The 27,239-nt window shown below is 36.5% G+C and overlaps 3 protein-coding genes and 2 long non-coding RNA genes across 7 annotated transcripts; 3 read left to right on the forward strand and 2 right to left on the reverse strand.

Moving 5' to 3' along the window:
* Positions 1–651: 651 nt before the first annotated feature.
* On the reverse strand, positions 652–7,340 carry LOC132109494 (calcium-binding protein 39-like). 2 transcript variants are annotated; one of them, XM_059515609.1, is made up of 9 exons: positions 7,133–7,340; positions 6,003–6,127; positions 5,744–5,908; positions 5,495–5,613; positions 5,011–5,179; positions 4,288–4,347; positions 4,102–4,167; positions 3,635–3,778; positions 652–3,374 (listed from the first exon to the last, which is right to left on the reverse strand). In XM_059515609.1, exons 2-9 carry the CDS (start codon positions 6,117–6,119, stop codon positions 3,183–3,185), a joined length of 1,032 nt encoding a protein of 343 aa, XP_059371592.1. In that variant the 5' UTR covers positions 6,120–6,127; positions 7,133–7,340; the 3' UTR covers positions 652–3,182. The 2 variants fall into 2 exon arrangements, with proteins under 2 accessions (XP_059371592.1, XP_059371591.1); XM_059515608.1 differs by having other exon boundaries at positions 6,003–6,171; positions 7,133–7,339.
* A 102-nt stretch (positions 7,341–7,442) lies between these two features.
* LOC132109495 (uncharacterized) lies at positions 7,443–9,024 on the forward strand. Its single transcript, XR_009424505.1, has 3 exons — positions 7,443–7,547; positions 8,434–8,539; positions 8,895–9,024. It is a non-coding gene; the product is annotated as an uncharacterized LOC132109495 (long non-coding RNA).
* Positions 9,025–12,191: 3,167 nt separating this feature from the next.
* LOC132109496 (PHD finger protein 6-like) lies at positions 12,192–16,441 on the forward strand. 2 transcript variants are annotated; one of them, XR_009424506.1, is made up of 11 exons: positions 12,192–12,378; positions 12,599–12,700; positions 12,810–12,943; positions 13,026–13,072; positions 13,152–13,315; positions 13,460–13,603; positions 14,222–14,326; positions 14,896–15,029; positions 15,542–15,671; positions 15,883–16,034; positions 16,187–16,441. XR_009424506.1 is itself a non-coding variant. In XM_059515611.1 (10 exons), exons 1-9 carry the CDS (start codon positions 12,247–12,249, stop codon positions 15,669–15,671), a joined length of 1,092 nt encoding a protein of 363 aa, XP_059371594.1. In that variant the 5' UTR covers positions 12,192–12,246; the 3' UTR covers positions 15,883–16,441. The 2 variants fall into 2 exon arrangements, 1 of the variants encoding a protein (XP_059371594.1); XM_059515611.1 differs by having other exon boundaries at positions 15,883–16,441.
* A 754-nt stretch (positions 16,442–17,195) lies between these two features.
* On the forward strand, positions 17,196–24,279 carry LOC132109497 (hypoxanthine-guanine phosphoribosyltransferase). Its single transcript, XM_059515612.1, has 9 exons — positions 17,196–17,423; positions 21,135–21,241; positions 21,365–21,548; positions 21,740–21,805; positions 22,427–22,444; positions 22,541–22,623; positions 22,878–22,924; positions 23,492–23,568; positions 23,679–24,279. The coding sequence occupies exons 1-9, from the start codon at positions 17,397–17,399 to the stop codon at positions 23,724–23,726; spliced, it is 657 nt and encodes a 218-aa protein (XP_059371595.1). The 5' UTR covers positions 17,196–17,396; the 3' UTR covers positions 23,727–24,279.
* Positions 24,280–24,751: 472 nt separating this feature from the next.
* Positions 24,752–26,684, reverse strand: LOC132110088 (uncharacterized). The gene is made up of 2 exons (XR_009424582.1): positions 26,582–26,684; positions 24,752–25,017 (listed from the first exon to the last, which is right to left on the reverse strand). It is a non-coding gene; the product is annotated as an uncharacterized LOC132110088 (long non-coding RNA).
* Positions 26,685–27,239: the final 555 nt, after the last annotated feature.

A 27,239-nucleotide genomic window follows, 5' to 3' on the forward strand; every position in this document is an offset into this window, starting at 1 on the left:
AATGAGAGGGACATCACCAAACTGCGGGCTGGTTTTGAAGAAGTAGAGAGGGACAGATGGAGACTAAAGCGACAGCTCAGTTGTTCAGAGGAGCAGTTTAAAGCAGAACATGAGGAAAGGATGAAGCTGCAAGGCCTGGTGGAGAAGCTGGAGGAACAGTTAAGCCTTTCCAAAAAAAGGGCTGCGCGTCAGGCCCTCATGATAAACGATCTGAAGTCAGAGAGCCAAAAAATTAACGCTCAGTTACATAAGCTGACTATACAGGTCAGGGAAACAGAAAAAGAGGCAGACAGGTGCAAGACAAATCTGAGGAAAGCAAAAGAGGACGTGCAGCAGATCACACAGGAGTGCTCCAACCTCGCATGGGAACTGGAAAGAGCGCAAGCGGAATTGAAATCTGATGGAGACAGACTGGAAAAAGCAGCTCGGATAGAGAAAGAGGCTGTGCTCCTGAGGCTTCAGAGAGAGGTGGAGCAGACCCGATCCGATCTGTGCGCAGAGAGAGAGAGTCATGCACAGAGCCGCACAGCCCTCCAGCTCTTACGCAGACACTTTAGCAGCCAATAATTAATTGCAATAATTAAAATGTGACTTAAAATGCAGCCATTTAAATCTTTTTAAAATAAAGACAAAATTGATGTTACCACACACAAGAAGTGCCACTGTTTATTTTATTTTCAATATGCCTCCGCCTCCATACTTTCTTTTTTTTTTTTAGATAAAACTTTATGTACATATATAATCCTCCCCCACAGTGGAAAATATTACAGAAATCTCATAGGAAAATGAGTGAAAAGCATAGCAAACATTATCAGTCAAACTGCAAATAATAAAAGGTGTAGGTTATACATTCCACCATAATAATTTACCAAAGATCTAACATACGATTTTGAATCTCTTTATCTGAGATCACTATCACTGCATGGAGAATCTAAAGCCTCAAAACTTCAATGAGCTTAAGGAAAGAAAAAAAAAACCCTGTTTGCGGAATAATCACATTTGGCCAAAAACCCATTCTTGTACATGTGGTATCAAGAGAAGTTTATTGAAACGGTGGAAATATCGATAGCTGTAGATCTTCTGGGAAAAGGCAAATGAATCAGTCTGGGCCACCGTTCAACACAAAGGCTTTGAAAGAATTCACACATGATGCAGTTTATAAAAACAAATAAACGCAGCACAGAAGGTTTTTCACATCCTAAATACTTACAATAAAGTTTCACATGCACAAGTCATACTTTCACAAAAACATTTGCTCCTGGTGATTAGCGGACTGAAATGATGTCAAAGCACACGCTGACATTTGGATGAATCCATTAAAAACCTTTTAGACTGAAACTGTGACTCATTTACACAAGCACGGCAAGTGCTTTCCTCACACTCCTGACAGTCTCATTAGCAAACACAAAAAAGTTATAATTTCCCTTGTATTTCGTATTCAGCATTACAAGATCACAACTTTGGCATGTTGTTAGATCTTATTTGAGCTTGCACAATTCAAACTACCGCCTCACATCCAAAATAATACCAGAAACACTTTACACTAAAGTTTGATTTGTTAACATTAGTTAATGCATCAGGTACCATGAAAATGAAGTTAATTAATAATAAATATGCTATTGTTCATTATTAATTCAAATCAACTAATGTTATTCTATGCAACTTAAAAATGTATATATATAATAACCAAAATTAATAAATGCATTTACTAACGTTAATGAATTAAACCATACTGTAAAGAGTTTCCACAATATCTATTGAAACAAAGCGGGGGGAAAACAGCACTTAGGAATTTAAAACCTATGAGGTATATTAGAAATTAACTTGTGCAAAGAGAGTACATAAAATATATTCAACTTAAGATATAAAGACTAATGGAACCTTTCAGTAGAATCCTGCTCTGCATTTTATCTAAAACTTCCAAGAGGTACTGAAAGAAAGAATCCAAAGGAGAACCAAATTCTAGGTCTATAACGTGTTACCACAGCTTTGGCTCATTCATGTTTGACAGTGCAGGACACAAGAACTGTGTTAAATGCTCTTTCCTACGGCATCCATCTTTTAAAGGCTTAATTGGCTTTTCTTAGCTGTCTATCAAAGCACAGCTGAGGAATGTCATGACATGCCCCAGCTCTAGTAATTCACATCCTTTCAGTGTTACAGTGTGTGTGCGGAGGTTATCGTGTCTTGCACTGTAAACATGCACCGTGTACTATGTACTAAAATATATAAACCCTGAATGCATTGCATGGTTCAATCTAAACTGAGAAAACTTTAAACGAGTATAGCTTTTTTTTTTTTTTTTTTTTTTAATTTCATATTTTTAAATAGTTTAAATAAAACTAACCCAAGCTAAAGCAGAGTAATACTACAAATCCAATATTATAGATAAATATAAATGTAATAGAAGACCCAGAATGACCAAGCTACTTAAATAAGGCACCCAGTTAAAATGGAAATTGAGTGCAGCATCCAACATGACCATAAAACTCTACAGACTTTTCTTTTTTTTTTTTTTTTTTTTTTTAAGATTTCACTTGACCACATGGCATTTTCAGGCTATAAAATGCTTTAATGTCCCTTGACTAGTTTAAATGTGAGAATGTCCAGATGAATTTGTGTTTGTGTATTGAAATAAGGCATCATTATGTCCTGTATTTATGACCTATCGTTAATATTTGGTTAATGAAGTGGCACTAATGGCCTACCTGGAGCAAAGCTACCAGATTCAGTGCAAATATGCAAAGCCATACCTGTACCAATATTCATGTTCTTAATTTGTTACAAAGACCTGAGCAGGCTTTCAATATACTTTTCATTCGGAGCAATTTGAATGCATTTTTTTTTTTAATCTACGTTTTACCATCTAAAAGGTAAATCAACTCTACTTTCTTTTTAAGGGCAGTGCTAAAAATGTACTGTATATAGGTTTAAATGGAGTGCTTGGGTTCCACTTGCTACTCCTGCAGCTAAAACATGCTCGCCCCCAAGTAAAGGGAAAGACATATGTTAGCACATCCTGACAGCATTTCTCTACCTGTTTCAGAAGTTAGATGTAAAAAGATTTATTCCGAGTGATGCTAGCCTTTCTTTCTGTCTTTGACTTTTTTTTCTCCTCCCATCTACATAATCAAACCACATTACAAGCTAAGCTCCCCGGCTCTACACTCCATGTTTTCCCATTAGGACTCCTCTGCAGGTGCAGGCCGTTTGAGGTCCCGGATCTGCTTAATGAGATAGTTCTTCTCATCGCAGAACTGCTCGTCTTCAGAGCGGTCCGTTTGAAAGTGGCTCAGGAAGTCCACCAGCTTCGACTGATTCTTGAGGAGGATGTCCAACACAGGCTGTGTCTTATTGGGGTTAGCCACAAACACCTGAGAGGACACAAGAAACCAGTTAAAATTGCGGTCCAAGTCACTGAATCCACCTTCATGCGGTCTGAACTACAGCTCACACACTAGTGACTGACCCTGACCTGTTTACATTCAATATGTGAGGCCAGAACAGGGACAGAAGACCAGTCAGCTGCCAAGTGTGGAAAGTAATTGGAGTAGACAGAGGGGAAGGCAGACAAGCAAAGTGCCAAATCCAAATATATTATGTTACATGAAATGCTGTGCATATAAACACGTACCTTAAAGACATGGAAGGCTTCAAACTGGATGTTGCGGCTGTTGTCTTTCAACATGTTCATCATCAGCTTTAGGTTCTCAGCTCGACTGATGTATTTGGTCATGACTGTGAAGTTGTGTCTGTCCAGTAATAGTTCTCCTAAGAGCTGGATATCATTTGATAGCCACTTATAACTCACTTAAGCACAATTAACAAAACTATGTAGTAAGAATGAAGCCAAATCATCCAACATATTGCTGCTTTTATTAAACCAAGCAAGGTTTGTCATAAAACACTCAAACATGAAGACAAATTATGTGGCTGTTTAACTTACAAAGAAGCATTTTTCTGAGAACTCGCTTTTCTTAGGGTTTTATATCTTTCTTTCATGTATAGACCCTAGCAGCTTAATCTTCACCAAGGGTTTGAATACCATTACAGCCTTGAATTATTGAAAACAACCCTGTGAAAACAGTAGTTTATGCTCACCTTCAGAGACTGCCGCTTGGTGACATAATTATCAGAATGCAGCAGCTTTTCATACTCCGTGAACACCTAAAAACATTCATGAAATGATCAATCATCATACATTTGTCCATAAAGTAGAACAGCTACTAAAGCACTTATAAACAAAAGCACTTGCAAATGAAATCTTGGGAAACAAGAGTAACTCACTCTGTCGTAATTTGTCTCCAAGAAATCTGCACACATGATCTTGTGTCTTGTCAGCAGATCCTAAAAAAAAAAAAATTCTTGAGTAAATGCACTTTTGTCATTTTCTCTTTTGAAAGGTTTTTGAATTTCGATTGCTTGATTTGAAGCGACAGTCAACCAAAAATTAAAATTCTGTCATTCTCTAATGCAAATTCTGCCTCATTTGTTCTCGTGCATTAAGCACACTTCTTTGAGCTTTACCACATATTTGATGTGCTCTATGTATGCATGTTGATCAATGTTTGAATTGTGTCTCCTCAGAAGATTAAACTTGGATTAAAATGTTTTGATTCATATGGATTACTCTTATTCTCTCTTTATGTATTTTTTGAGGCTTGAAAATGTTGACCCCATAGATGCTCAAATGGATGGACAAAATTGGAAATGGGTTGTCAACTAATACTATAAAAAAAAAAAATAACTATTGGGGCTGCTTCTGCCACATGACCAAAACATTGTAATAAATAAAGTATGAAAGAGTGTGGGATTCTTCCCTTTTTTTCTCTTTACAATAGTTTATTGTACACACCTTTTTGCCGTTTCATTTCAGTTAAATATATATAACCTTAAACAGTCGCATTACTGCATAAAGATCTCAGGTGATTAAATATAAAGTATTTTGATTTAAATTTATTAGTGCATTTTGGCTTTTTACATGGATGATACTTTGTGCATATTTCATACCTTAAAAGAGGAGAAGGCGTCAGAGGCAATGTCAAAAGTAGATAGCTCAACGTAGCGAAAGAAGCAGTAGAACTCCTCAGAGAACAGAACGATTCGGCCCAGAGGTTCATGACGCAGACATTCCCTCAACATCATGCCACAGTTAAGGGCCACTTCTGGGGTTTCATAGCTGCATTCAATTAATAAATAAGCCCTGTTATTTCTCTAACGTGTGAGAACCACATTTGTTTGTATATGCGTGTACATAAAACCACAAAGTCATCATTCAAACATAATATCACACCAAATTTTCAATAACTAGATATGTGCTTTAAAAGTGAAATGCCATTGGCAGCTCAGCCACATGGACAGGAAATGGGAAAATTATGATCCTAAAATAACCATACAGCAACAATCTCCCATAACAACAATTGGAAAAGCCAGGCTAATCAATGGCTTCTGAAAGCGTTGATCTATGGCTATGCCCTGGGGTCTGGAAACTCACCCTTTCAGCAGCATAAAGAGGATCTGTGAGTGGGAAGAGATGTACTCCACAGTCGGGGTGCGAGCACCAATCTGGCGACGCACTATGTTGCTAAACAGATGCACCACATCCTTCTTTCCCTTTGGTGAACAACACGTTATAAATCAAAGAGAGCAAACAACAAATGTGTGGTTAGGGCACAGAGCAAGATGTCTTACAGCAAGACGGAAGTAGTTGTATTTCAGACATTTCAAAAGCAAGTATGTGCACCTCGAAATCAATCCTCTGTAGGTTTGCTATGAGGGAAATGAGGAGGTTGGTGTTGTAGAGCTCTTGAGCTAGTTGTGCCACTGCCTCAGTCTGAGGCTCCTTGTCTCCAGTGCCACACAGCACCTCTTTCAACGACGAAAGATTTTTTGATACTTCCTCTGCGACCTACAGGAAACACCGTGAGTTTTTCTGACTCCCGTCACAGTCCACGGTTTGCTGAAATATTTGCATTGACATGTTGACATAAAAAAGGACCAACCTTTTCACATTTCTTGCTTTCAGAGGACTCCAGCTTCTCCAAGTGTGCTACATTCTCCTTCAGACTCTTCACAATCTCTGCAGGGCTCTTCTGAGACTTCCCAAAAGGGAACGGCATGGTTTTAGCTGGGATGTGCGTTGGACGTTGAAGGACAACAGAAATGATTCACCTGTAAAAGGTGAAAAACAAATAGCGTACAACATTATACCAGTGAATGAAGAAGTCATTGTAACTGACAAAAGCACAAAACTATTCGTTAACAAATTTTGTACACTTCAGAGACATGAAATCCAATGAAAATACCTGTTATTTTATTACTGTACAAGTGATAACCCAATCATGTTATGAAACACCTTCTGAACTTGCTCAAAACTGACAAGTACAGATAGAGATAGTTCAACACATGTGATATCATGACAAAAAAATAGGTTAAGGTACTAAACGAGTCACTTCGATGAGCAACTAAGCAGTTTTATTCAACTTTGAAAAACAGCTAACGTTAATATCCCGATGAGCTAAGCTAACCTCCACCCAGCACTTATCGATCAACGCTTCTCAGGAACTCAATATTACTCATCACGGTCACTTTATCACTGTGTAGCTTGTCACCCTATACGATCTTAACATGAACCCATTAGAACAAACACAACTGTTCACGGGAAGAAATAAAATCTAGTTTTTTAATCTTCCAGCAGGCTGGACATGTAGCCATGTAGGTTAGCACGTTGGCTAACTGACTTCTGTCAGACATGACCATCATGGCCAAACGAGCTAGAAGAATAACTCAAACCAGGAAACTAACCACTTAGTTAAATTATTTCTATCCGTGTAATCTATCAGAGTGGATTTTGGTCATATGGGTCTTCTAAACCTGTGTAAGGATTCTGTTTGACACGCATTTGGTGCTGAACCTCTCAACTTTTCAAATGACAATTTTGACAGTTGATCAAGTTGCGTGTATTCTGATCTTTTATCCTTAACAGAGAAAACAAGGCATTGATAAACAATTTAAAAAAATACACAAAATCCAGTTGAAATGTATATTTGAAGTGCTATCTAGAGTGAAAAAAAATTACTAGGCTAAGTGGATGTGTGTTAGCTGGAAGTGGAAGGAAGGCAGAGACACTCACCGAACTCAAAGCGTCCACTTTAAAATCCAAAGACGCGATGAGGAGAAAAGTAAACCAGATCGATTTGTGCGCAGCTAAATATAGTTATTAATCCAGTTCAAACTATGTCGAACATACTATTTATCTCCCCAACAGGAGATACTTATTGTGTTAGTACCTGCGTTTAATTCACGGCTGGTTTGTTGCTCGTACACTTCTAGCGTCTGCCGCTTTACTTTATCAGGGAAGTTGAAGAGAGTTTCTGAACGCCCCCTTTTTTTGTAACTGACGTAAACGTCGACCAATCAGGACACGCGCTGCGCGCACACCCTGAACAGAAATCGAATTAAATGAAGATGAATTGAGGCAACAAAACCACTGAAAGCGAGGCTGGATTATGTACCAGGCCAGAACTCAGAGGTCTGCGAAACCTAAAGTAAGATAAACACTGGGGTTCTTGTAGCTTATTGCACAAGCTGACCACTATAGGGCCCCTGACTACTATTTTTAATTAATATTAGCATTGAAAAACACAAGGTACGTAACTTTTAGTCAAGTCACTCTTGTTTTTTTCCCACTCGTGCCCACTCACGGATCACACACTTTCACTTTGTTGTTTACTGTTATATTGTTGGGTTAGCTTAATCCAATGTACTTTTAAAGCCACCTTGAGCCCTTTCTAAAAGTTATATAAAGTAAACATTAGTAGTAATAGTAGTCAGTTGCAACTCTGGTCATGTGATCAACATGGCTGCACTCATAAACCAATTACCTGCTCCAAGTGAAATAATGAATACATCTTTTTCTAAAAGACCACTATGTTCACTTCATGTAAGTGCATATCATTTAATGTCAAAGTTATTTTCATGTTTTAAGGCTTGTTCCCCCCAAGTAGGATAAATATAATGATAACTATGAAGTTTGAATACTTGTTATAATTCTTCAATATAGAAATGAACACCACAGCTATAAAGATAACACAGAGGAACGACTTTCCTCCAGCTGACAAACAATAAATAAACTGATAGTCAAACGGAATCCCAATGTAAATATAGTTATCATTTACAGTCAGTCTGAAGAAGTTGTCCTGGTAAGGTGTTTACACAGAAAAGATGTAGATAACAAAATAAGTGAATATACAAAATGTTAAAATAATATTTATTTTAAAAAAATCTATATACAGGTGTGGTTATGCATGCAGGATAATTTGAATAAGAAATTGGCAGTGAATGTTAAATATAAAAGTATAAAGTTGCACTTCTCTCTCTCTCTCTCTCTGTCTGTGTGTGTGTGTGTGTGAACAGATCTTTAATGTGTTAAAGGCAGGTGTTTTAGCAAAAAGATAAAGTAATCCGACAGTTTTGTGAAGGGCCACCTTGGACCTCATGTCATGTCACACGTTTGGCCCAACATTTGGTAAATATGCAGGTAGGTATTTAATCAAAAGTTATGTATAGCAATTTTCTTTCTTCCTGAACTTATATTTAAAAATTGCGAAAGGTTAGTTTTGGTGCAAAACAATAACCATTTTAAGTTTAAAATAACTGTGTAAAAACAAAAAACAAAATTATATTACATAAAATGTTTATTCATACATGTTGATTCATACTATCCATCAGTGCATTCATTATGCAACTCATCTGTAGGCTATATTTGCTCGTCTAGGCCATGATGTCTATGGTCTAGGCCTATTCCTCAAACTATCTTGATGGTGAACACAGCGCCTACGTAAGGGGCGTGCGCGTTTGCTTAAATGTTGGACAAACATGCTTTTTGCAGTGAGTGAGCGACGTCACGCGAACGCCTCGCAATGGTGAGAGGCAGAACGCACTCAATGCTTTAGCGAGAGGAAGAGCGAGAGTAGCACGCGCTCACAGCCACTCTAAATCTATCCCCATCCAACACAGCCGCGGTAAGAGCTTCCAATATGTCACACAGACACTGCAATGTACAGCTGTAGAGCTAGAAAACGAACGGGATGAGTGAGTGGAACCATTGTCGGGACTAGCTAGGTCTTTTTGCTGCGATATGTAAATACATTTCGTATGGCGGGTCTCCACACGTGAATAATCCCGCAGCGAACAATGTGTTATAAAAACCAAATAATGGTTTACAATCATCCCCAGAAATTCAGATTGCTTTTTTTATGCACATTTGTGCTTCTCAGTATTGTTGTAGCCACCATATAATGTGGGCCTTAATGGGGCACTCATACATATATACACATCTTCATTTAATCTAAATGGGGGCTCCAGATTTGACACAGTCTTATAGTAGTTCATATACAATGGAAAGTGAAAGAGTTTTTGTTAAGAGCGAAACAAGCGCTTTGTCGCGGGCCTGTAAATATCTTCCTCCTCCCTTATTTATGAAAACGTTGCGAGGGATGCTGTGTTTTTCCTTCAGGGTTTTAGATGGGTTCGTTGAGATTTATGAGCAGGTTGTATCAGCTGTTCTGTTGGATACAGTGTCACTTGTGTGCGCGTTGCACCGCGACGCTTCTCTGCTATCATGGCAGTGCGTCTGTAGCGCGAAGGCGGGTAAAGCCATCGCGACTCTAAACAACTCACTATCCATCTAAGAACAGTTAACGAATAAAGGGTTTGATAATCGTACCAGCGAAAGTTGGGATTTTTTAATTTATTTTGGATAAAACTGATGGGCTAGCCATGTCGCGCGGGAGGTGTTTTGTGAACTCGGTCAGAGCTTCCTTATTGGCATTGCAGTGTTTCAAATACACCACCATGTACTTTTCCTACATTTTTTTTGACAATAAAAGTGTGTAGTCAAAAAGATCATTTTAATATAGGTTTGTGTGACTAAGTCTGGGTTTTGTGTTAGTGACGTCAAATCTTAGAGAGAGAGATTTCTCTTTGTATGAAATTTGTTTTGGTTTTATTTTCTTGGATTTATTAGTGAATGTTAAGTAGTGATTTACTGCCGGTGATTTACTGATTTCAAATTCTCACCAGTCTTTAAAAGGCAGCATGAAACCATAATTATATACATTTTCGTAAATGTGCTAAACTGTCTTAAACATTTAAGTGATATTTTAGTTAAACTTCTTTTTTTTTCTTTCTTTTTTTAGGGTAACTATTGTGTGTAAAAAATAAAATAAAAAGATAAACCCGCCTTTCACCCATTTTTGCCCCTGGGGGTGCTCTGGACCTCAGCTTAATTTTTTTCTTTTGCACTTCCTGCTTAAAATCTCAAATTGGTTGTATCTCATTAGTTCTAAATTGAAAAATTTGGAAAAGTGATTCTATAACCCGCTGTTTTTCCAATAAGTGTTTCTATGTAGATGCATAATTTAAATGAATATTCATTTTTTTTAAATCTATAAATATAAATAAAATAATTTATTTATAAATAGTAGAAATAAATTATTTTATATTAATAGACTTTTTTAGGGCTGTGAATCTTTGGGTTGACAGTTAATCAATTTTGATTCACGATTCATAGGTTTTCGATTCAGGAATGATTTTTGCAAATTCAAAATGCTTCGATTCTGCATTCTTTAAGTGCATTCATGGAATTATTTAAATGCTTAGTCAGGATGCAAATTACACAGCAGCCTTTATGGTTGGAGAACCATAGGTTAGAGAGAGAGAAAGCAGATTTTTTGTCCATTGTTAGATACTAGTTTAATGATGCTATAGCATGACAATTTCTGAAGTGAAATTGTCAACTACAATCATTTTATGTATATATTATTGTTATTTAGAAGGAATTATTTTATCTATACTTTGAATGAGCTATAAGAAATCAAATTAATTACTGTACAATAATTTGCCATCTATAATTTTGTTCCTAAAGGCAATTTATATACTACAATTATTAAAATTTTCCGCACAGAATAAGGTATATATATATATTACAGTTTCTGTACTGTAATAAATATTTAAATTACCATAGCATCATTCATAAATTTTAGGCTATTTATTTATTGGTTTTATTGTCTTAATGTTTCAGTTCATTCTGCTTTTTATTCAGATTAGCTGATTTAGCCTATATACCCTGATAACGTCTATGAGTGCAAGATCACTTCTCTTTCAGTGCGAAAACTTCTCATTTTTATAAAAGAAAATGCACCCAATGTCTGTTTGCAACTTTGATGCATCTTATTATCAGATAAAATATATAGTTGATTATCAGATAAAAAATATAGTTTCCTTGGTACATTCAGTTCAACGACATTGTTAAAACACCATTTATCATTCAATGGAACTGTTCGTATGTTTTAGACACAACGTTTTTGCTCCATTGTTACAATAACTGCGCTGCCTTCGACTGCTTAATGTAATCGGTGAAATGCTGAGAGCCACTGACAAGCTACAGAAAAGTAAAACTACTTCAGTTTAGCATTACTGGCCACGAATCCTAAGGAGGGATCACACATCAACTGCTAAAGAAATGTGTCAGTGAGACGAACGACGATGAGCGCGAGTGCAATCCTGTCACAGTCACAGATGGTAAATAGTGACATGAGTGAAGGAGAGATGCGAGGCACGAACACTGTTCAATGTTTCTATTAATTTGTGCTTGTAGTAACTTAATGTGTAGGCTGTATATTTTGAAAGCATTGGATCGCTATAAAAATTGCGATTCATTCGATTCTTAGTGTTTTAAATCGATAACTCTCCGGAATCCACAATTCAAAAATCAATGTTTCAAAATCGATGCATATGCATTGTCAGGGTTTGTAATCGATGCATTGGAAAAAAAACATAGAGGCATCTGGAAGTATATGTCATGCTGGTCACATATTTGCTTTTTGGGGGAAATTTTAAACTAAACAAATACCTCAGTGGAACAGAATTGCATAAGCAAATTAACCACAGCCATCTGTCTAATATATATTTCTTCCATATAGACTAGAGTGATTCAATGACAGATGAAAGAGTCTTTAATAAAATCTTTTTTAAAAACACTAACATGCATTTCAGCCATCTGTTGCTCTGTACGCTCACACAAAGCTTAGAAGCTTGTTTTTTCACTGGTCTGAGCCACAAAAATAGTCTTCCGTCTTCCTTCAAGTGCACTGCAGTTCAGTTAACATACTTGGCAAATGTCACGACTTTACAATGTTCTTTGTCTTGAAAACAGTGGAGAGGTTGAGTGTGTGAAAACTGGTCATGTCAGGACAGAGAAAAGGAGCTTCAGCACATCTTCGAAAATGTGCCTTGTGTAGAAGCAACCGGGACAAGGAGTGTGGACAATTACTGGTGTCTGAGAACCACAGGGTGGCAGCCCATCACAAGTGCATGGTACACCAACTGGCCATTAGTTTGCCTTCTTTTATAAGTGTTGAAATGGGTGAATAAAGCTCTAATTCATACATTTATGACTTAGCAAAATAATCTTGGGGGATATGATGAATAGAGTGTATGACAAGATGTGTTATAAAATATTGGTATATTATATATAAAAATAATTATACAAAGTATGTATTTGACAGCATATCTAACATTTGATTATTTTACTCAGCTTTTTTCATCAGCCTTGGTCACATCTCATTCAGACAGTGAAAACATTGGAGGCTTTTCTATTGAAGACGTAAAGAAGGAGATAAAAAGAGGAAATAAACTAGTAAGACTTCAGACCAGCAGCTCTCATACAATTCAGCTCTTCATTTAGGCTGAAAATAGAGAATGAACATACAGCTTTTTTTTATCTCATGTGCTGATTTCCTGTTCAGATGTGCACTTCCTGTCACCGGCCCGGGGCGACCATCGGCTGTGATGTAAAGACGTGTAGGCGGACGTACCACTACTACTGCGCTCTATGGGACAAGGCCCAGACAAAGGAGAATCCCTCCCAAGGCATCTACCTGTAAGCAATATGAGAATGCCACTCATACTACAAAACTGTGTCTGTTTTATAACTATATGACTTCTTTATTTTTGCAAATTAGGGTTTACTGTCGCAAACACAGTGATTCCTCTCAAGATGGCAGTGATGGTAACTAGCTGTCTCTCTCTCTCTACTTGGATGTTAGATAGAATCATGGCGTTGATTAATGATTTGCTCTTATTCCCAGATGAACAGGGAGTTGCGGCCAATGACTCTGATTCATCTCCACCGAGGAGCAGGGGCAGGGGGCGTTTCGAGAAAAGCAGAATCAGAGGTGTGTCACGTGGACAGTCAGATGACACTCGATCCACCTCATCGCAAGGCAATGATGACACAGAGAGCTCCTCGCATGTAGGCCACTTTATCTACTTTTTCTGACATAACCCATATTTAATCCAAATGAGGGATTACAAGTGATTTGACACAAGCTTCAGAGTATCAGTGGTTGGTGAAAATCGATTAATTTTAATTATGGTGTGTTTGTGTGTGCCGTAGCGGGACCGGTCTCCTCTGAGAGGCAGCCCCAGTGATTCAGGCCTTCGCTGTGGCTTCTGTCATGCTGGTGAAGAAGAGAATGAAACACGCGGTGTGCTCCACTCGGACAATGCCAAGAAGGTTGCTGCCCACTACAAATGCATGGTAAGGCTTCTTCAATACTGAAAAACAACAAATAAAGAGTTTTATTTCTTAAAGGAATAGATCACCCAAAAATGGAAATTTACTCCCCTTCAGGCCGTCCAAGATGAAGATGAGTTTGGTTCTTCATCGGAAATGTAGCATTGCATCACTTGCTCACCAATGGATAGAGGAGTGCCACCAGAATAAATTAAAATGTCACGATAATCCACAAGTAATCCACACAACTCCAGTCTATCAGTTACTAAGATCCTGTCTTGTTCTGACAGCACCCATTTACTGCAGAGGTTCCATGGGTGAGCAAGTGATGTAATGCTACATTTTTCTAAATCTATTCCAATTAAGAAAAATTCATCTGCATCTTGGATGCTGACCTTTTCAGCAAATGATCCTTTTTGGGTGCTCTATTGAACACTTTAACTGTTTTCAATAAATCACATTAAAACTTTATACTTGTAAACAAATATCTCAAATATACAAGATATTTAATATTGATTAATATTTTTTTTCCTTTGTTATTTTGAAATGTAGGTTTGAAAACATTTGATTCTGTCTGATCTGTTGAAACATCTATTCTAAACTTCTATTTTACTATTCTATTTGATTTCTGTTTTGTCACAGCTTTTTTCTTCGGGTACAGTCCAGTTAACCACCACCTCTCGTGCCGAATTTGGGAATTTTGACATTAAAACGGTTATCCAGGAAATCAAGAGAGGAAAAAGAATGGTGAATTGTTTGGTTCCCAATTGAAATAAATATTATGGTGCCCCGCACACGACACGCATGTGAATTGTTTCCACCAGTTTTAAGTAAATTGTGTGCACAAAATAAAACTTTTTTTTTTTTCTACTTCCCGACCTCATTCTTATAAACTGATATAGATGTGTCTCACTTAAAAAGATTCCATGCAAAAGCTTTTGAACTCAAAATAAAACCCAGTGTCTCTGTCCATAACATACTGTGACCGCAGCAACTGGTTTATGAGAGTACAGAAATGAAATGGAACAAATTATTTTGTTTGCACAATTTACTTTAAAATCAAGGAAACAAATTAGCAAATCGTAAAAATGTTTGCAAAATGTTTTTTTTTTCTGCATGTCATGTGCCCGCTCCATAAAATACGAATAATATAATTCTGTATTAGTTTAATTTAATATAGAATCTTAAACTATATTGCTATAGGTTTACACCAAAATATAAAGTTTTTTTTGCATATTATTCTTTGTTTTCAGAACGATTTGGGTATATTAATTCATAGTCACCTAATGTTTTTTGATCATTTTTGTTAATTGCAGAAATGCACACTGTGTGCCCAGCTTGGAGCAACCATTGGCTGTGAGATAAAAGCCTGCGTAAAGACCTACCATTATCACTGTGGCCTGCAAGACAAGGCCAAATACATCGAGAATATGGCTAGAGGCATTTACAAGTATGTTTTCATTATTTATTCAGATGATTAGTGTGGAAAGATCATTTTGGCCAGTTTTTTCCAAATGTTTTCATATATACCGTATTTTCCGGAATATAAGTCGCACTTTTTTTCATAGTTTCGCTGGTCCTGCGACTTATAGTCAGGTGCGACTTATTTATCAAAATTAATTTGACATGAACCGAGAGAAATTAACCAAGAGAAAACATTACCGTCTACAGCCGCGAGAGGGCGCTCTATGCTGTCAGAGATGCTGCTCAGTGCTCCTGTAGTCTACACTGAGCAGCATAGAGCGCCCTCTGGCGGATGTAGACGGTAATGTTTTCTCTTGGTTTCTAAATAAATGCGACTTATATATGTTTTTTTCCTCACCATGACGTATTTTTGGACTGATGCGACTTGTACTCAGGTGCGACTTATAGTCCAAAAAGTACGGTACATATTGAACAGGTCAGCTATCACTTGTGCTTTAGTTTTACAGTATGACATGATCATTACGTTGTTCTCACCAGGCTTTATTGTAAGAATCACAGTGGAAATGAGGAAAGGGATGAGGAAGATGAGGAGAGAGAGAGTCGCAGTAAAGAGAAAGCTGCGATTGACAACAGAGCAGATCCTCCACCGCAGCTCAATGGCAACTAGGTGAGATTCTGCGTTCAGTATGTGGCCTTGAAAGGGAAACTCATGTCAATACTAGTCATTGTACATGATACAGTGATTCATTTGGATGTTCTTGTTACACTGTGATTTGTTCAGTCTGTCATGACAGAATTTGAAAATTATTCAAGACCAGGCAAATGTGATATTTTGATCGGTGGACCTGAGGAAGATTAAAGTACTGTCTTTTTTTCAGATGGTGCATGAAGATGGAAGACATGATATGATCCGGATAAAATAAATATTTTTGTATAATCCTCAATTAGAAACTAGGGGCCAGCTCACAATATCAGACAATTTCAGTTTTCCTCTCTTTGACCGTATTTCATGGACATTGTGAATGAGAATGTAAGTTCATTATAAAATACTATCAATCTGTTACTGCAGTGTAAACCATAACATAGCTGGATAGGTTTTATTTAAACATATGGTATATTAATACTCAAACCATATGATTGGACGGCTAGAACAGTGTCATCTGTTTGTGCTTGCACCTCCAGTTTCCTCTTTGGCAAACTGCTCTTTGCCTGGACCCTCTCTGAAAAGACTGCCCTCCGACTGTTTGTAGTGCATCTCCAAATTATGAGGTTTAATAAGCCTTCTCCTTCTCCTGCCTTTACCTCTTTTTTTCTCTCTTGCAACATGTATTATATTTTATTACTGTATTATACTCATGAGTACTATTGGATGTCTGTGGTTTTCTTTATAGTACAGGTCAAGATTAAAGAATATTGGCTAGCATTCACTTTTCTTTACCTGGTCTCATGGTGATCTTTCTTTTGTTTTGTTTTTTGCCCTGTATGCAGATGTTCCACATATGCATTATGTGCTTTGTGTTTTCAGTTGTCCATTTGGTGGATCAGTATTTCAAAATAAGAGTCCTTCTAGAAGACAGATGCTTTTAAACGTGGTTAGAGGAAAAAGCTTAATAAGAAAAGTTTGGGTTATTTGTCATTTATTGGGACCTGCCATTAATAAGAATACACTTGATTTTAAGGTGTCCTTGTTGCAGTATAATTAGTAATAGTAATTAACATATACCTACTGTAATGTTTAATTTATTGTAAGCCACACGTAATTATGCATAATGTACTACAGTATAATATGTGTAAAAAGGACACTAAATGTGTAAGTGAGTTTAATTACCATTTAGGTTGTAAAACAATGAGAATCAATAATAGATTTAATGGGTAACACAGAAATTTCAAACCAATACTTTGGCAAACAAATGTTTCAGTTAGTGTTTAAAATGTAAATGTGGCGATAGTAACCTTTTTGTGAAAAATCTTATTTCTTAGTTTCTTTTTACTTATTCTAGTGGATTTATTGCATTCTGGTTAAAAGCTAAAGTGTAAATATAAAGAAGTGATTGTTTTGGAGAACCAAAAAAACTTAATATTTATTTGAATGTATTATTTTATAAATTTACTAGGCCCTTACTCATATTAACGGACAGTAATTTGTTGGCTCTATCACTTTAAAATTAGAACGTGATTCGTGTGCGTTGTCACTGCTGAACACTGATTGGTCGACGGGCTCCAGTTCTCTAATGCTAAAACACTAAACACCCACATTGTAATGTGCGGAAGATTACAAGATTGGGCTCGCTCAGTCCTTTAAAGGTGAAATTGAGAATAGAAAGGACTACAACTACGCCCGGCCTTTCCCATCCGAATAAAGGACGTTTGCAGCAGCTGAGTCGGGACGGACATGGCGTCTGCCAGCCCCTGTATCGTGGTAGGTGTAACGTTAACTGTACACACTTCAATCATTTACACCGGAGCGGACACTTGATTACTTAGTCGCTGTACCCAAAGGAATAATTAGGAACTGGGGTTTAACAAAAAGCTAAATTGTTGCTGTAAGTTAGGCCTTTTATCCCTAGAAATGGTCCGTTTGTATACAGAAGTGCATTTGGCAATTTATAAATATTAGCGTGAAGTGAGGGGGCCTGGAAGGAAAGCACGCAAGGCACATGTGATGCTGCTCATTCATCTCTGCACAAGACCAGCGGTAAATGTGCCACAGATTTTCGCGAGAGAAAAGCTGCACATATTCTGCTTTATTTTGTTATGATTTATCAGATGCACTGTTGAAACCGGACGATTAAGTACAGGCAGAATCCTTTGGTTCAGGTCAAAAAGCGCTGTTCGTTTCCGTTTGTTGTAAAGTGATGATAAATGTAACGGGCTTTGTTGGCAGGATGTGGTAAAGAGTTGATGAAATGACTCACAGCTTTGTTCAGAGACTCAGGGGAGTCAATCATCTTCCTTCACCCTAAATTAAGATATTATCTTGAGGGTATAATTTTAGACAGACCCACCCAGGGCTTTGTAATGCATGATTGGATTTATTAATGAATAAAAGTGGCGCTACACTCTTAAAGGGAGAGTTCACAGAAAGAAAGAAAAATTTATATCTATCAGTTCGGACCTCAGCCTCATGTTGTTATGATCCAGTATACCTTTCCATTATTTCTGCAAATCTCAAAAAGCTCAGTTTTTAAGCATGTCCTGGTCAGCATTTTCCATGGGACGATGAATGGTGAGTGAAGAAGCCTCAGTCAGATGGCTACAGAATCACCTAAAAGTTGCAAATACTGGTGTTCGTGTCTTCTGAAACCTCTAAGTATTCACTGAAAATATGTACCTCTGGTTAGCTGTTAACTGGTGCAAACAGACTGAGTCCCTGAGTTGAACATAAGAGCCATAAGAATCATTCTGGACTTTTTTTTTTAAAAAAAGCTTTGCAAAGGGATAATTCTGTCATAATTTACTCAGCCTCCACTTGTTTCAAAGCTGTATGAGTATTTTCTGTTGACTTCCATCATTTTTTATGGGAAGTCAATGGGGACAACCATATGTTTGGTTCCCAACATTCTTCGAAATACCTGTACAATAAGAAACTCATACAGATTTTGATCATCTTGTGGGTGAGTAAATAAAGATAGAATTTCCATTTTTTGGTGAACTATTCCTTTAAGCCTAAGATAGTAGAAACCATTGGCACCAGTGATCTCTACCATTATCCTTACAATGCTTTTGGGAAATCAGTTTTGTAAACTGGAGCAATGATTTATTGAAAAGATCCAATTCCAGCATGCTGTTTGTTTATGTTAAGGACATTGCTTTTGTCACATACTATGATGAACGACAAGTTGAGCTAGGGTGGATTTCAGGATCTCCAACAGAAAGCAGTTTAAGTTTAGGTCTGTTCCTCGTATATAGTCTCTACTAGATGATATCAGAAAGCATGTAATGCGCACGTCATGTGGACCCATGTCCATGATTCTTTTCATGGTGATTTTGCATCGTTCTTTAGGCATGTTCAATCATACTGTTGACTTAAGTCTCTGGGAATGATGTTACCTGAAGAGGTACTATAATAAACACCAATTTATTTGCCTTTTTTAATGCAGGAAAAAAAGGCTCCATATTCTGATACAGCTGAGAAAAGACACATGACATGTATGTGAATCTAAAGCAGAAATTTAATTGGTGTGAAACACTGCTCACTAGACCTGACAGCACACAGACTTAGGCATGCACCCATTGCATACTAGGATTTAAAATACATGTCTTATCAGAGCCATGTTTATTGATGTGGATGGTGCTTTGGGGTTTGAATCTCAAGATACCGTCACCAGCAGTAAGCAGAGGGGGGAAGCTCCCAGGCGCACCTCTCCTGACAGCTGCATGTTATTTGTCTGAAACGCCTTCAAGGACAGTGTGATAACACTTATGGGAAGAACAAAGAACAAGCTAACCTATTTCAGTTTTCTGGATTTTATCTTCTTTTACTTGAATATATGTATATTGCACATTTTAAATTACCATCTGTTGTTTTGAAAGATTTCCAGTCAAGGTTCTTCACAGCTTCACCGACGGTACAAGTTATACTCTTTAATTAATTAGACTGTAGACAATATATTACATTCTTCATTTAGAACAGTTGTTTTCAACCCAAGGCCAGGTCTTAAAATGATTACATTTAGTTATATTAACAGTTTTAGTTAAAATTCTTAAAAACATGCACACAAATAAAGATGTATAACATAAAACAGACAATGCAAATGTACCAGAGGTACATTTCGGCCCTAGAAGAGGTCCTTCAAACATGGTCTTGGACAAGAGGAGGCCTTGGAGTCAAAAGGCTGAGAATCACCGATTTAAAACATACAATTATACATGATCATAGTAGAATTTAAAGGGGACTTCAGTGTGTTTCTGAACACAAGGCTCTCTTTTATGCTGTTGTCTTTTACATAAACAAATGCCTGAACAGCAATGGCAATTAGATGTATGAGCTTGTCTATTCGAATGAAATGGGATTCTAGAAACATAGTAACTTTTCTGGGGTAGTTCACCCAGAAATGGAAATTCTGTCATAATTTGTTCCAAAATTGAATGAGTTACTTTTTCTGTTAAACATATAACACACGCGCACACACCAAATAGTTGCTGGTAGCCATTGAGTTCCATAGTATGGAACAATTCTATGGCTGCCGTCAACCGTTTGGTTTCCAACATTGTTAAAAATATCTTCTTTAGTGATTGACATGAGAGTGTATTCCTTTAAGTGGCTTTTTATTTCATTATTATATTATCGGCCAGTACAGATTTATGCACATTCAGTACAATGAAGCACACTTATTCTTCCCAAGGGAAGACTCTTCCCCTACCTTAACATTCACACTCATGAAATGGTGCGAAAATGATCTTCACCCCTGATCATCCTTGTTCACATCCTACAAAACAGTATTTATACTTGTATTCTTACGTACATTAGACTTAGTGCTGTCAAACAATTATTCGCATCCAAAATAAGTTTGTTTACATAACATATGTATGTATAGTGTACTCTGTATATTTATTATGCATATATAAATACACAAATACACTCATACATTAAATATTTTGAAAATTTACATGCATTTACATGCATATATTTATAATCTTATATTTTATATCAATATATTTAACAAATAAACAATATATTTTTCATAAATATATGCATGCATGTGTTTGTATTTATATATACATAGTAAATATACACCGTATACACAAAAAAACTTTTATTTTGGATGTGATTAATCGCGATTAATCATTTGATAGCAGTAATTAGTCTATAAACTTTTAGGTTATCTGGTTCAGAAACTGTCAGATAGATAATCTCTGCACTTTTTAATAATAAGTCATTTTGGTTAAGGACGTTTCTGCCGAGAACACTGTTGCACATGTTAGGGACAAATGCCGTCACATTAACTTACCAGTGGATTTGAGAGCTGCTTAGGCAATAAGATATAAGGTTGAAGTAAAGATCACCTTTCCCCTACTGCCCTATTTCAGGTTTGTCGTTTTGTGGGCTAAATAAAAAATTATCTGCCAAACAGACTGCACCCTGTTCTTTGCCCTTTCGGATGTGATATGATGTCATTTGTGTATTTAGATCAGCGATGAGGAGCAAGGTTATGACCTGGACCTCTTCTGTATACCGAAACATTATGTGGCGGGCCTGGAGCGGGTGTATATTCCACATGGACTCATCATGGACCGGTATGCATCACATAATCAAATTTTCTTAGCCAAGAGGTCTTGCCTAAAGGACCCTTAAATTACAAATAACAGGCAACCTGAGTATTGTTGACACTGCATATTGGCTTCTCCTGACTCCTACAGAACTGAACGTCTGGCCAGAGATATCATGAAGGACATGGGAGGGCATCATATCGTGGCTCTGTGTGTGCTCAAAGGGGGCTACAAGTTTTTTGCTGACCTGCTAGATTACATCAAAGCCCTTAATCGCAACAGCGATCGCTCCATTCCCATGACAGTGGACTTCATCCGCCTTAAGAGTTACCAAGTACGGCTATTAAACTTTCATCCTATTTAATGTATGTCTGTTTTACTTACTCCCTTCTGTTTATTGTCAGTGTGTATATTTAACTACTATGACAACATAAATGAAAATTGAGGCTTTGTGATACAAACTCATTTCAAAGTTAATGATGTTACTTCAGTAACTAAAACACATAAATGTCTGAATCTCTGCAGAATGACCAGTCTACAGGTGAAATCAAAGTGATTGGCGGAGACGACCTGTCCACACTCACAGGAAAGGTAAGCATGTTTATGTGAATAAAAACAATGCCAACTATATCACTGTAATCTTTTATGCAAATGTCTAAAATCACATTCAGTGACTATCTGTGATATGCTCTCAATTTGTTAGAATAAAAAAAATGTATCTGACACGGTTACGTCTCTTAAAATTAATTTCTATGAAAAATATATTTATGAATTTTGCGGAAAATTTAGGAAATTGACCAAAAGTGACATTTAGAATTAAATAAACGATTTTATTTCAAATAAATGCGGTACTTTTGAATTTTCATCCATTTTGAAAAAATGCACCATGATTTCCATAAAAAATAAATAAAATTTATTTAACTGTTGAGCAGCAAATCAGCATATTAGAATGATTTCTGAAGGATCATGTGATGTAATGATGCTGATAATTCAACTTTGCATCACAGGAATAATTTACATTTTTAAATATATTAAAACAGAAAACCGTCAAATTGTAAAAAAACATTTCACAAAAGTATTAATTTTACTGTATTTTAAATGAATGCAATGTTGTTGAACATAAGATACTTTTCTTTTTTTAAAAGATTGGACATTATTTACAAAATGGTTTCTCTTTTTGTCTTGCCATTTTTTTTTCTTCCTACACCAAAGAACGTCTTGATTGTTGAGGTATTTGCAAATATATTTTTACATTTATATTTAATACAGCTCATATCATTCAGCAAATAGTAAATGTGTTTATGTAACCTTTACTCTGTTTATTAGGACATCATTGATACTGGAAAGACAATGAAGACCCTGCTAGAACTTCTCAAGCAATATAATCCAAAAATGGTCAAAGTGGCCAGGTACAGATGAATATAATGAATACAAGATGAATATAATGAATGGAGGTAACCAGTGTGACTCAGATTGTTCTTATCTTTAGGTAGGTATTGCGTCAGTCTTTGTAGACTGTATGTAAATATTGCTAAACTCTGAAATGTATCTCCTTTTTCTCTTATTGATCACTAGTGCAACAAACGACAGACACTACTCTACCTATTTTTTGGGTTTATAAGCTGTATGGTTAACATATTCCTGTCATTTGTTTTCTTTGCAGTTTGCTGGTGAAGAGGACACCAAGAAGTGTTGGCTACAGACCAGACTGTGAGTGGATTACTGAAAACACTTTCCAGCCTTTTTTGGCATGCAACTTTGATATAGTTAAGATTCAGTTAATTTGTCACAAGTCATGTTTATAAATGGATGCATGCTGATGATTTCTCAGGGTTGCACAAACAGCCTCAAAAGCAGCCTCAATTATTTTGTCCACTCCTATTGATCAGTCTAGGGCTAGGCTATTATCGTGCAATGCTGTGTACTGACCACAAGGTAGCAGACTAACACTTTTCTGCACTGAAGTAAAGTCATTTACAGATATGCCAAAAATAATGAGCAGAAGAACTTTTTCAGTATTAATAATAATAAGAAATGTTTCTTGAGCAGCAAATCAGCAAATTAAAATGATTTCTGAAGGATCGTGTGACACTGAAAACTAGGGTAATGGCTGCCGAAAATTCAACTCCATAATTACTTATATATAAAATCGAATAGAAAAGCTGTTATTTTAAATTGCAATGATATTTCTGATTATTACTATTTTAACATTGGCGAGCATAAGAAAATTCCATGTTACTGATCAAAGTTTTTCATCAACTTCCATTTTTCCTGTAGTTGTAGGATTTGAGGTTCCTGACAAATTTGTGGTTGGATATGCACTTGACTACAATGAGTACTTTCGGGATTTAAATGTAAGTAGCAACATTTTAATCATTTAGAATATTTTTTATAATTTAAAAACAAAAGTTTGTTTGATTGTGCTGCAATTTCTGCTAACAGCTTCTTTCACTTTGACTTGCAGCACATCTGTATCATCAGTGAAACAGGAAAGGAGAAGTACAAAGCATGAGAAGCCCTGAACTTCCCCCTCTAGCTGTGTATCATTTGTTTTTATTAGATGTTTTTTTTATTTGATATTCATTTTGTATTTTTTCGGTTGCACAGCTCACCACTCAGGGTCTCTGGTGACTTGTGTGCCGTTAATCAATGCACCTTACATTTACATTAGCTTATACCTCCACACACACACACACACACACACACATTAGTAACCACAAACGCTTTGCAGTTCAGTCTCTGAGAACAGAGATCTTAGTGTTACTTAGACTGCTGTTCTTCATTACAGTGGGTGTTTTAAACAACCTTTATTTTAAGAGCCAGATTCCCTTTAATTTATTTTAACCTTTTTTTTTTTTTGCGTGTTTTAAGATAGATTAAACAAAATATTGATTTTAGGTCATCTTGCTTTGCTATTCAATAGTGAACATCAATATGTGAATTTGACTTGCTCACTTGGTAGCAAAAGAAGAGCATTCTTGTTTCCCAAAGACTATTTGCAACTGTAATTTAAACCCTGATTAAAATCAGTGAGTATAATGATTATATAAAATATGTCGAATGCTTTTTCATGTTAATGTACTTAAGCATCAGGGCAACCTGGTTTTCCAGTCATATTTCAAATTTATTGACATTTTAAAGTTTAATTCTCCGGTCAAGAGTGTGTCCACTTGCTGTAGTTTTGGTTACTATAATTATGTTAATGAGAGTGAAATGAATTGGGGGGAAAAAATCGTATGGTGCCTTGTATGGTAATTTGTATGCTACCATATAAATACGGTGAAATGAAAATGAATGAAAAACTTATCTAAAATATCACCATTGTTCAGTCACCTGTCAATCTTAAATTGGATTAAATTATTCAAAGAGTTTTACGTGTTCTCCTAACTTCTCTTTTCAAAGTCATGACTAACATCGTTGAATAGGTCACATTATCAAGTGTGTTTTAGGAATAAATATAAGAATAAACGTAATATTGTTCTTGCTTTTACAGTATTTTCAGAAATAACAACAGGTATGTGTAATGAAATCAGATCATTTAGCTCACTGTTGATTTTATTTGACAGCATTGTTTATCTAGAGTACAGACAGGTAGTGTTTTTCCACCACATACATGCAGGGGTACAGTCCGCTCTCGGCCAAGGATCTGGTGTGGCTCTTTGGAGTCTGTAAGTGCTGACAGGTCTTACTACAGCAGAACAGCAATACTGGATAACACCACATTCACCTCCAGTATTTATGTGCTGCTATAGTACATTCCCTTCAGATCTGCTGGTTTCTTCCGCTGGCTTACTCAAATGTTGCTGGTGGAACAGAGAGAAACAAACTCTAGCAGGATATCCATCACTAAAAAAGCATGACGAGCTGCTAGTGTTGTCACAGAGCATCTGACATGTGCAGTCTCTTTTCTCTCAGTGGCTTGTTATATGACTTTATTATTTTTTAAAGCGTTCTTGCATGATAATAAAACTAGATCTATTTTAGAATTAATACATGTAAATACCAGCTATCACAACGCACCTATTTTATATAACTATGTAAATATTTATTTGTGTTATCATGGTTTATTAAGAAGACGCGCGCCCCCTGAAGGTTCTGATGGGAATAGCAGGGTGGTAATATATATATATATATAAAAAACAGTTTCCTTTGCATTAGATCATTAGATCAGATGTATATAAAACAATAAATATGAAAATACAACCTGCAAATGAATTTAAACCAGATAATAAAATACTTTATAGAGTTTCTGTTCATTTTGTATAAATAAAAATCAATTTGCACGTTAATAATGGGAATTTATTATTTCAAACGCTGGTTTGTTGTTTGCACCCCAGTTGTTGGTTAGCAACTAATGAAGTACAAAAAATAAGAGCCCGGCCAGGCAGACATGACCAGACATATCCTCCTCAATACATCATGTCAAGGTCTGGTGTGCAGAAGGTTTTACTTGTTCTTAAATAAATAAATATGTAGATTGAAAATTACAGTAAAATAAAAATATGCAATTACCAAAAAAAAAAAAAAGTATGGAATTTATAGAAAACTTGACTGCATGTAATTTGCTGGCTACACTGAAAAAACAAGCTGAATACACTTACACTTTTGTTAAACTGAAATATCAGCGTATTTAAGGCGAGTCAAACTAATAATATAACATGCAAAGATTATTATAGAAATTGTTTATTAAATATTATGCACAGGCCATATGCTGAGGTGGTTAGAAAAACTCCAGAGACGCACATTCAGCTGGATGCCACATTACAGGGTGTAGTAAACTGCTGCCTACTCAGCATTTTTACAACTGTTTATAACAACAGAAATAGCCACAAGTTCAAGTGTGCGGAATCAAAAACTAAAAACTACAAAATACATATCTTCAACATAAATGTTAGTTGCCGGCTTCTTTCGAAAGCAGTGTATATCTACAGTCCGTGGGGTGTTTCCTCAGTTGCGATTATACAGGTTCCCTAAATAGACAACTTCGTACTAATAATAAAAGAGGATGTTAGTTGAGAAGATATATTGAGAAATGCGAGCTGAATACAAACGACCGATTTAAAACGCGAACTTTTGATTGACACGCGTCAGAATGAAGCGTCTTGAGCGTTTCGACCAAGTTACATTGAAGTGTGATACTTTTCTCTCCGCGCTCAACTACGGCTCCGTTTTCAAACAAAGACTCGTATGAAGTGTGATTTGTGCACACACCTCATAGACTCCACGCCGAGAAGCGCGTTAAACACCTCCGTTTCTCTCGGAAGCTCAGACGATTCAGAAATTAATGAACAACACACAACATGACAGCGTGAGAACACGGAGGGGAAAATCCTTAAAAAAATAATTCCCCCAAAAATCCAAACTTACCTCGGGTCCAATCGAAAATGGCGCCGAAATGAAAAAAAAACGCACCACATTTCATTGTATGGTCTCCTGCAAAGAGCGCGAGCTGTACAACATCCCCCGTAGAGTAACGGAGGAGGAGTGCAACTGCAGTGTCGTGGCACGTTAGACACACTGTATCCCCTCAGGATGTTGTCATGCCTTTTGAACCAGCCAACTTGATCTCAACAGAGTTTCTGATTTGAATGGGGTATATTTGAATAAAACCCATATTGGCCTTATAATTCAACCTCATAAATGTTTCCATACATATTATATTATTGCTGTTTCATTTGCTGCATCATCTGTAAGTCACTTTGGATAAAGGCATCTGCTAAATGACTAAATGTAAATGTTTTTTAAGCTTAATGCAAGCATTGTGGTCTCATTTCTGTTCTTTAAGCTCTTCACAATCTAAATCTTTAAACAAACAACTCTCTCTCTGTGTAGTAGTTTTGTGGTTATTGTTATTATTATTTTAATAGAGGTGATTTTCTGTCTAAAGTCAGCCCATGTTAGCAATATCTGACCTGCGTAATGACCTTGCAGTCGCCTTGTGTCTCTCATTAGAAGAAGAGAAAAGAAACATTGTCTGCTTGCAGTGAGCTGTAAAGAAACATGTGACTCTGGTGTTGCTCATTGC

Source organism: Carassius carassius, chromosome 29, assembly GCF_963082965.1.
Source record: "Carassius carassius chromosome 29, fCarCar2.1, whole genome shotgun sequence".
NCBI lineage: Eukaryota > Metazoa > Chordata > Actinopteri > Cypriniformes > Cyprinidae > Carassius > Carassius carassius.